The sequence below is a fragment of the Myxine glutinosa genome, chromosome 14, assembly GCF_964187855.1.
Source record: "Myxine glutinosa chromosome 14, kmMyxGlut1.1, whole genome shotgun sequence".
NCBI lineage: Eukaryota > Metazoa > Chordata > Myxini > Myxiniformes > Myxinidae > Myxine > Myxine glutinosa.
Genome location: NC_136274.1, coordinates 34,881,488 through 34,892,479, shown reverse-complemented (window position 1 = coordinate 34,892,479; position 10,992 = coordinate 34,881,488). Strand labels below are relative to the sequence as shown.

The window sequence follows — 10,992 nt, the reverse complement described above, 5'->3', positions numbered from 1 at the left end:
TGGTCTGAAACCAAATTGATGTTCAGAGATCAAGCCATTGGAGAAGAGGAAAGATTTGATATCCGAAGCAATGATGGATTCCATGACTTTGCTGATAATTGGGAGAAGGCTGATTGGTCTGCAGATGCAAGGATCTGTTTTTGCACCTTTTTTGTGTAAAGCGGTGATGTTGGCTGATTTCCAAGCTGATGGCAGATGACCTTGAGCAAAAGAGAGGGTGAAGAGAACAGAGAGGGAGTGAAAGAGCGGCAGAGCAGGATTTTAGGACCCGTGGGCTGATGCCGTCAGGTCCAGTTGCAGAATCAGAATCGAGGGTTGACAGAAACTTCTCCACCTTGTCAGGAGGAAAGGACACAGAGTCCAGGAGCAGCTGGGTACGACTGAGTGTGGTGGGTACAGAGAGGGATGGGTTTGGGACACAAGATTTAGAGGCAAACACAGAGTTGAGGCATTCAGCTTTTTCACGTGCGGAGTCAGCTGTGTAGCCGTTTGAGGTAAGGGAGGGGATGGAGGGGGAACAAACACCAGAAACAGATTTGACCAGACGCCACCAGGATTTGGAAGAGGGAGACAGGTTTGAGAGTTCAGTCTTGAGAGTGGAGAGATATTGTTTCCTTGCTCTCCTGAGGGTGGACACACACTTGTTTCAGACTTTGTGAAAGGAAATGAGATTTCCTTCCATTGTATTTGCTTTCCAGGAGGCGAAGACAAGTTGTTTCTGGGCAACTGCCTCACCACAAGATTCCGTGTACCATGGACGGGAGGAAGGGTATGACAACTGAAGACGATACTGAAGAATTTACGCTGAAGAATTACAATTGAAGAATTTAAATTATAAACTTTTCACATAATGATCCTCACAATAAAAAATATATTCCTCATAATAAAAAATAATCCTCATAATGATGATGACCATGCCTTTTTACACCATGACGATGCATAGGGCTGCCGAAGCAGTTTCTTTGGCTATTGGGCGCAATCCTGGATAGGTCGCCACTCTGACGCAGGATACCCGAATGGCTCATTCATCCCAGCAAGCTGGTACTCAATTTGCCGACCTCGGAAGGATGACAGGCTGAGTCAACCCCCCTGGTGTTAATTCAACGATCGACCGGGATTCAAACTCAGGATCCTAGGATCCCAAGCCGGCACCCTAACTCACTTCAAGTAGGACTCACGATCAGCCATGGTTGGCGTTGACAGATTCTGTCTGGTTAAAAACTGTATCTGGAGTCCACCATCAAAGTCTCCAAGCCAATGTCCTGTGTGGTAAGTTCAAGACTCTCCTTGAAAAAAGTTGTTTGTTAAAGACGATACCAAGCTCTCACAGAACACACCGCCATCATGACGAACCACCAAAGCCACGCCCCCAGACGTCACTACCAGTATGTAGTACCAATCACAATACCTGAACCAAGAACACCGTAGGCAGGGAAACAGAATTCTCGATGCTCCCAAGCGCAACCAACAGCTTTGGACCCTCCAAACAACAACAGGGAAATAGATTATAATTATATTCATATAATATTTACCCTGCACAATCAACTTGGCGTGAGCCAACTTTTGTTTTTTAATGTTTTGTTTTTTCTTTGATCCAATATGGCTGCCACTGCCAGACCACGTGAGCGATGACAGCATAAATTTATATTCTCTAATAATAATATAATAGTTGCGTAGATCATGCTCAATACATTTCAAACTGATCAGACTAAGCACTCGCTGTACATCGAATCTTGACGTCATAATTGAGGTACCGATGACATAATTAACATATCTTATTCCCCATGGGGAGTACTTGACAAGGCACCATGGTTCAATTTTATCCATGAGCGGTTTTGGAGATAGAGAGGTTCAGTTTTTAGGTTTTTCCAAGATGGCGTCTGTCAGACTTCCATATTACGGTATGTCAGTCCCCTCCCCACCCCCAAGAGCACACACACACACCTCACTGGGCCTTCCGCCCTAGCCTGACGTCATCCCCACCGAGAGTCACATGTTACAACTCTACATATAATTATAAGCCCTCAGTTAAAGTACGACATGCAGTATAGCCTGACGGATGTATTTAATCTGGTGTTAGCGCAGCGCAGACATGATTGGTCGGATGGCCTCTGCGTCAACGTCCAGTGTGGACTGAAGAGAAACATACATTTTTTCATTTGTTTATTTATTTATGTCTCTTCCGACGGCGCCTGATTTACCGCACCTCCCACCGCGTGCACGTCATCATTCAGGCGGTGTATAAGCTTCCTACCAGCAACGCACTTTTTAGAGTAGTATTTGAAGTTTCAAGTCACCAACTGAAGATGTTTAAATATATTTGCATGCGGTATAAATATGGTGAATTGATTTTTTCGCGACAAGTATCCAATCTACCGGACATGAATGAAGTGGCTAATGAACGGAAAATTGACGTTGTCGTGAGACGTCGTCATGACGCAAAGCAGTTCTCAGGTAATAATTCCTTTTCCTGCTTTTCGCTGTTTCATCATTTCATCACTGTGTTTGTGAACGTCGAATATTACCCGTGAGGGGTATACATAAATATATGTATATATATGTATATATTGAAGCGCGGTGCTGCACGGGCTAAGGCTGACGAAAAGAGCAAGCGGACAACGCGGTTCATAACAAAATAGTGCAGCGGCATAGCAAACCAATTGTGCATTTTGTGATGGAAGCACCAAATTTGGCAGAATGATAGAATATTATATGGAGAACATTTTCAGATATGGAACCACTTTGGAATTCACCCCAATGTGGCCGCCATATTGGATTTCAAAATGGCGGCTTAAAAATCTTTAATTACAAATATTTCTGGTTCTATACCAGCTACAGCCTTGATTTTAGTGTCTGGATGTACAAACTTGAGGTCAAGGAATTGAATGGTTCTACTTAGAAGTTGATTTACTGACGCCATATTGGATTTCAAGATGGCGGAAATTGATTTACTGACGCCATATTGGATTCCAAGATGGCGGCTTCCGAAAATCTGCTGACCGATATCTCTGGTTCTATGCCAGCTAGATACTTGATTCTGGTGTCTAGATGTACATTTCTGAGGTCAATGAATTGAATGGTTGTATTGAAATATGTTTTAATGCACATAAGCAACTGATAATCCCATATTACGTACATTGTATACACATGTTCAGCAAGAGAACTAGCGAGCGTATTGCATCAAGTCATGCCAAGTGTCACAGTTCCAACTCAATGTGAGCAGTCACCATCGCAGGCACACAGTGCTGTGCATTTCAGAGCCGCTTTCTTGCACTTGCATCTCCCACTGCAACCGTTTTCGCACCCACAACAGATGAGTTCATAGCAGGATTTGGCAGCTTCTGGTAGTGTTGTCCACAGAGGATCGAACTGTCCGTCATTGTCCACCCACCCCCAGTCGCATGGTGATGGGAGATAGCAGTGTGGGACAAGAGACTGTCCCCAACAATGTCCACCCTGGTAAGTTGCTCTCTTCACGTGTTGTACTAGGGCGGCCTGTGTTGGAGGTATTGCTTCAATGGATCGAGATTTCTTTGCAAAGAGTTTCTTTCTTGCCAGATTCACCTCAGAACATGTGCATGTGCGGTCGTACAGAAGCACTACGTATCTCTCCAGGGTTGCCAGTGTATCCTCAGAGATCTCACTTGGTGCAGATGCCAGGTCCAGGAATGCATTGGTCACTTCTGGAAAAGTTTCCCATACTGCTCATGCTGTTTTCTTGCCACGACCTGCAAAGCTCGAGACGGTATCACACCCTGTGATTGCATGGAAGATTGGCAGTGCCTTGGCTTTGTCTGGTCCCAGGGTAGCAGACAGCTCGTGTGCTGCTATGTAGCAGAAGTTCTTTCCGGTTCCAAACGCTAACCAGAGTTCGTCCACTACCTCATTAAGCTCCTGGGCCATCCACACAGCGAGAACCACCACATCTGTGTCCACGGTGCGGATGAGTACTATGCGGTGTCCAGATTTCATAGCAGCTGCTGCGTGGAGCATCATGCGCGTGTCTGCTTCCTCGTGATTGCACGGGGCCAAAGCGGCTGTGTCTGCACATGGTGGTACAGCAATGACCTGTTGGTGTAAGCATGAACAATACCGTGATGTAAATTAAATGTGAATTCCTTTGGTGTAGGTGGTCACGAATAAAACCTGACATGAATCTGCATAACATTTATTAATTTATTTCAGTACATTATTTCAAGTACATAAATACAGGGCAATTATTATTATTATTATTATTATTATTATTATTGTTATTTACTTGGCATCAAACACATGAAATCATACAATATGACATTGCACATATAACAGTAGCCTGTTCGTGTACATCTGTTGGTCCTTGCAGTTGCCTTCAGGCTGCCTGACTTTGCATAGCGGTCCCACACTAGATCGAGACGAGATCGATGTTGAAGCTGTGACATAATGTATGGAACGAATACTTTTGTGGCATAGTCAAGAAATGTTTTGGTCTGGCCTGGGCTCAGAATTTGAACTATTACAGCTCCATCGAGGATCACAGAAGATACTTGTGGTGGGTCCGACTTTGTTTCGACAAGCTGTTCTAAGGGCTGCAACAAGTCAGCTTTGGAACCAAAGCGGAGCTGTCCATTTTGCGAGAGTGCTGGCGGATGTGCGCTGTTCTCATGTTTGAAGAACTGCTCGAGACCCCCATCTCTGGTTTGGCATGCGATGTATAGTCTGGAGAAGAGCTCTGAATCACTCTTTGCAGAGGCTACTTGTTGTTTGCTCTTCTGGGCAGCTTTGACCTTGATGGATGAAAACGACGGGAGTTTGTTGCGTTTGATGACATCATTGAGTGGCTTGGATCTGTCTGCCAGACGTTCCTTCTCAAATGAATGGAACTGATCTCTCCCAATCTGTAAAGCTGTACGCACAGTATCTACAACAGCTGGGCCCAAGATCTCCAGTGTGCCCAGGACCAGCAAATCTGTGCTTTCTTCTTCAAAGGGGCTGCCCATCTCTTCGATGACTGTTGTCAGTGCACGGACATCTTGGACGAACTTCTTCTGCACACTGTCGGTTTGCTCATGGTGGTGGGTGTGCTCTCCCCTTTGGCGCAGTTGCTGTGAGGTCTCAAATTCTGTGATGACCCGAGCAACTTCGGGGCCAGCCACCATCCACCGTTGAAGGGCACTTGGATTTTCAGTTAGGCCCACTGCCCCGCCATCGCCTTTGACCGTGGCATTGTTTTGTTCATGAGCCTGGTCTAGGGAGATGGCGGAGAAAGCATGCCTAGTCTTCTTGGATGTGAAGTGCCCCGCATGGAACTTGGCAGCAACATCTGGGTGTTTCTCTGCAATGCCAACCATGTCCCTGATGTGGACTGGTAACCAGCGAGCATAGTGGATATGGCCCAATGCAGCGAACCATGCAGCTAGCTCTGGTAGGGTGTCCATGTACAGCGTGAAGTTGGACTCTCTCAGTGAACGTATGTAGAGGAGTATACAGAGCTCCAGGTTAAGAACAGTGGCCCAGTACTGAAACTGTGGACATGCCGCTGCTCTCTGGTCACACCATGCCTCGAACTCCAATGGTTCCTCATCTCTTGCAGTTGCTCTTTCGTTGTATATGTCATATGCACGATGCTGCAGTATGTGTAGGGCAGCAACAGTTACTTGGTGGGTGCGTCTTGTACGGCTGACGTGAGCTGCACGCAAGAAGGAGTCTGCTGTGCCAGCTGTTGCTATCTCTGCCTGAACCAATGCCTGTGTCCAACCGCTGTCTTGCAGCCAGTCTCCTGCTGTCTTCAAAGCTGCCATCTCTGTGTGTAGACCACCCAGCATGACCACAAAGAGATCTTCACCATGTGTGTCTGGCCAGTTCCATTGCACCTGCTTGGCGATCGCATAAAGTGGTTGGTCCAGTGTGACGACGGGTATCTGTCCAGGGTTTAGCTCATTGATCGCTGCTTTCACGACATCCATGGCATGGCGGATCATTGCCACTGAGTGGGCTTGGTCATGGAAGAGGGGAAGCAAGGCAGTGGGTGTGACTGTGATACTAGTATCCTTGGCCGATTGGTTCTCTGCGTGATGTGCAGCCCAAGAAATGTTTCCTGGATTCTGTGTGTCACCACTGTCACATGCATCCTTCACAGTCTGGAGCCACCTCTTCTCTTTATCCAGTTCAGCTTGTGCAGGATTCCTCTGCAGCGACGCCTGGGTTCCAGCTGGTACAGGGTGGCTTTTGGCAAGTGAACTAACTGGTTGTACATCTGTGTAATACCGTGGAAGGTCCTCCACAGTCTTGACATTTGAGACACCCCCGATGATGACAATACCTCGGTCTGTGCCTTGATTGTCATAGTCTGGATGTTGTATCAATGAAATACCAGTTCCGTGGAAGGAGTCGTGTGCTGTCGTGGAACTGGGATTGTGGTCTATATTATCCACAGCTGATGTGGTGAACACTCCACCGCGGAGCTTTGGGGGACAGACCACCTTCTCCGCCCGAAAGCGCTGACAGACCCCGTTCCCCAACTCTGCAGAGATCCGTAGCACTCTATCATAGGCAATGCTGATCCCTAGTCCAGATAATGTGTCAACCAGTTCCCTCTTTCTCGTATGGGCATGAAGCATCAAGCCAAGATATATTGGCAAAGGAGTCTCTTGACTAATGCTGTGTCGTACGTCTGTGCCTGCACCTCTCCTCTCATGCTTCACACTGTTGTATTTGAGAAGTTGAGCTATTGTCACAGACGCCGATGCCGATGACTGACATGCCTGATCTTTGATGCCTGCACCCTCTAAAATCATGGAGACCATTGTCAGCAGCAGTTGTGGCACAGACTCTTCTTGACATTTGTTTGAGAAGGACCCATTGAAAGGCTGAGATGACTGGAACATATCCTTCCTTATAATCCCTGCAGCTCGTGCCAGGTGCACAACATCACTGTCAATATCATGTTGACATGCCTTGGCTAATGCACTGCCAATGTCTTCCTGAAACACCAGCAGGACATCTCTTCCCTGCCTGTGCTCCTGCAGATCAGGGAAGTGTGCCAGGATACGCTCCTTGAGTCTGGTTGTATGGACTCGTGTTTCCAGCACAACTCCGAACTGTTCCATTCTCATTGTGTAGAGCTTGGTGAGGTCTGCCATCTTGAATACAGGAGCAGTGTCTTCTTCTTTAGCAGTTTCCTCTATGTACGTTACCAGTTCAGCAAGGACTATTGCTGAAATGACATCTACCGTGCTCTGGCTTTGCTCAGCAAGCTTTTTTGCTGCCCTCATTTGTATAGGGATGTTGTATAGGGATGTCAAACATTTCTTATGGTACTTGGCCTCTCTTGCGACCATGTCCCCAGCACTCAGTTGGGCTAACAAAGTGGTATCCTGAAGAAACTCTGCAGCCTTGCGAACGTGTTTATCTAGTTCCAATGTCGCTGCTTGATGAAACTCCAAACCAAGCTCTTGCTGGCAGAAGAAGCACAAATTGTCGCATATGCTATCAACACAAGCTGCCTGAGACCTAGTAAGCTTGTACTTATCTGTGATTGTACTGGGGATAGGGCTTCCCTCTGAATGACTTCTCTTCTGTACCCGCTGTAGCTTTGTAGTGTTATATTTCACCCTGCATGACTTGTGCCACTTGGCTTGGTGGGCAGCTAGAGTGGCAGCTATCCCTTGTAGACGGGTCAATATACAACCAGAACAGCCGTACCCCCAAAAAATTGCAAATTTTAGTTTTATTGCATTTCCTTATATTTTAAGACTTACTTAGGAACATATCAAAAGTTGGACAGAAATGGACCATGGGAAAGTAAAAAATTTTGACATGATAAAAATGTCACAAAACCATGCACGATTCACTACGTCGAAAACGTCTTTGGTTTTTTATTTTTGTTTCTTTTTGTTTATATAAATTAATTTGTTCCACTGAGACCAGCTGCAAAGGCAACATTTTATAACACTTGTTTCGTGTCTTTAACAATGTTTACATCTGCTACCTGACACATGTCTTTAACAATATGACCTCCCAGCATGTAGGCTAATGACCTAATTCCTCACTGGTAGTTGTGCAGCTTGACTGAGTAACAACTCCACATGAATGAGTTAATTACACCTAATTAGGACTCAATTGGACAACGTTGTATGGTAAACATTGGAGATACAATACAATACAACCAAGGAGATACAGTACAATACAACCAAGGCCAAGGCAGTAGCAAAAAGACAGGTAGGCCTATGCATACAATTGCCCCATATATTCTACATGTATTTTGTACTCCTACAACTGTAGTGTATGATGGTATTTATTGTGCAATTTATTGTGCAACAAAAACGTGCAATTCTTCAGACTGCTGCAAAACTAATAAAAAGTGACATAAAAACAACAGTTGCACCACATGGGGATACATACCCAACTACTGCAGACCTAAGCCTTACTGCTGCATTGGGGTATGTCCCAACTAGCCTGCGATTCTTGCTGCAGCATCTTTTGGTCGGGAAAGATACATCTAGGGAGGTTGCTGGTATTGGACAAGCAGTCATCCAAGCAGTGCGTCCAAGGGCTGTAATTGCACCATTGCAGCTTGGTCTTGCAGTGCAAATGCATCACTTGTATAGGTCTCGTTTCTTGATAGATAGTCTATCAACCTTTGGCTTTTCCTCATCTTACTCCGAAGTGCAACGGTTTGAAGTAAATGCAGCCTCTTCTCTTGCTCCGGATGTGTTTGGAGGTGACACCGACATTCTTGATACATCCTTGTTATTTGCTGGAGACAATGTGGACCACAACATCATAACGTTGGATGGAAAGGGTACCTTTCATGGGATGGGCATGATAGCAGCTATTACACCAGGGCGTCAATCTAGCCACATCATATCTAGAAAGAAAATGTCTGACAGGAAGCTCGTCGAACTGACGAAGATCAATATAATAGATTACCGCTATGCAGAGCACGTCAACCGCAACCTCAAATTTCAGCCCCTCCCTTTGTTATCAATTTGTGATCGCCCAATTGACATATTATGGGAGATGTCATTTTGCTTCGAAAAGAGTGCACCAAATTGGCAAGGCATGATGCACTTTCTGCATGAGGAGTGTGATCACCCAGGGAAAGCCTCAATACAGTTTCTCCCAATGATTGATATGAACCCAGGTGACAAAACCTGCATCTTGTCAACTCTTGATTACCTGAGCAAACTTGCATCAAAACACAACATGCCAGCAATCATCACATTTGACCAACCGCTGTTTTGGAAGGCCTCTGAGATAGTGAATGCTCTTCCTGCTGATAACCCAATCCATAATGCAGTGCTACTGCTTGGGAGCTTCCACACATTAATGAATTTGTTGGGTGCCATTGGAAGTTTGATGGATGGAAGTGGACTGAAAGAGATCCTGGAAACAGTGTATGGTCAAAATGCTGTTGTGCACATGCTGAGTGGGAAGGCGGTGCAACGTGCTTTTCGTGGCCATTTGCTTGTGGATCAGTGTCTTACACGTCAGGTTGTTGGCAAGATTGTGGAAGTTGACCCTGGGTTTCAAGAACAAGTGGCAGAACTGGAGCGACTGTACATTTCCCTGGAGACTGTCGAAAGTGACACTATAGAGTCTGTGTTGCAATCAGAGTGCATTCATTTCATTGACAATAGATTGAATCAGGAAAGGAATAAACTTGCAAAGGACTCGAAAACCAGTGCACTTTAGATCAACTACCAGCGTATGTTGGGAATTGCAAGGGCACTTGTGGCAGCTGATCGGACGGGGTCCTGGGAGATGCATCTCCAAGCCATATCAGCTTGCTTGCCGATATTTGCAGCTGCTGGCCATCCCAATTACCTGAAGTCAGCTCGACTCTATCTCGAGAAGATGCTTGCGTTAGAGGATGACAACCCTGAGGTTCATCAGAAGTTCCAATCTGGTTATCATGTAATCCGGCGCAGTGACCAATACTGGGCTGGCCTAGGCTCTGATCTTGTGATAGAACAGACATTAATGCGCTCACTGAAAAGCCAAGGGGGGCTGACTCGAGGAAGTGGGATGTCAGAGCACCAGAGAGCAGTTTGGACTCTGTCTTCAACCATATCGTCCTCCTACAACCTTGCTATGCAAGAACTGACCTCGAGTAGCTACTCAACAAGTGAACAACATAAGGAGTTGACAACATCCAGGGTGAGTCGAGATGAAGCTGATCGTGGCAAAGTTGCCGAAAAACTGGACAGCTTCACACCATTTTCTGATGACAAGTCATTGCGCAATATCATCACAGGGGTTACTGCAAATGAGGATGTCAATGTTCATGACCTATTCAAAGTAGGTAGTGACATTGTCAAGAAGATGGATGATCACCCAGCTTACTCCTATTCACACAAAAGGAGTTCTAAAGCCAAGACACTTGCATTCAGCAGGGCAGTCAAAGTTGCTGAGGACCGCACAATAGATCCAGCGTTACTATTCCAGAGGTTCTTAGTGGTGTCACAGACGGGAGATCTCCAGATAGGTGAAGTGATGAAATATGAACTCTGCCCATACCCAATGTCTCTTTTTGAGGCAAAAAACATCCTGCGCCAGCCAGATAAACCACAGTTGGCGGAGGCAATAAGGAATTATGCTACAACCAAATCTGACAATGCTGTCAACCAGACAGTTCCAGGAACAGATCACTATGTTCTTGACGGGGGATCACTTATTCACCGCTTAAAGTGGACAGAGGGATTCACCTACAGTTCCATTGCAGATGAATATGCCTCATTTACAGTACGACACTATGGCAAAGCTACTGTTGTGTTTGATGGTTATGAGGCTGGGCCAAGCACAAAGGACTGTTCTCATCAACGTCGGAATAGAAACAAGAATGCCACCAAGGCTAACATTACGGAGTCAACAAAATTTGTTGGGAAAAAGGAGGACTTTCTGTCGAATGAGTCAAACAAGCAGGCAATGATACTGTTGATTATAGAGGTGTTGCACAAGGAAGGCTGTGAGGTGATCCAAGCAGAGGGAGATGCTGATGTTGAGATTGCAAAA

At 45.8% G+C, this 10,992-nt stretch overlaps 1 protein-coding gene across 1 annotated transcript in view; it reads left to right on the top strand.

Moving 5' to 3' along the window:
* Positions 1-2,225: 2,225 nt before the first annotated feature.
* LOC137418388 (uncharacterized) overlaps positions 2,226-10,992 on the top strand; it is a 43,219-nt gene continuing 34,452 nt past the window's right edge. Inside the window, exon 1 of the mRNA XM_068104448.2 lies at positions 2,226-2,454. Within this exon, the coding sequence (XP_067960549.2) occupies positions 2,434-2,454 (21 nt within the window). The 5' untranslated portion in view covers positions 2,226-2,433. The remainder of the gene's footprint in view (positions 2,455-10,992) is intronic.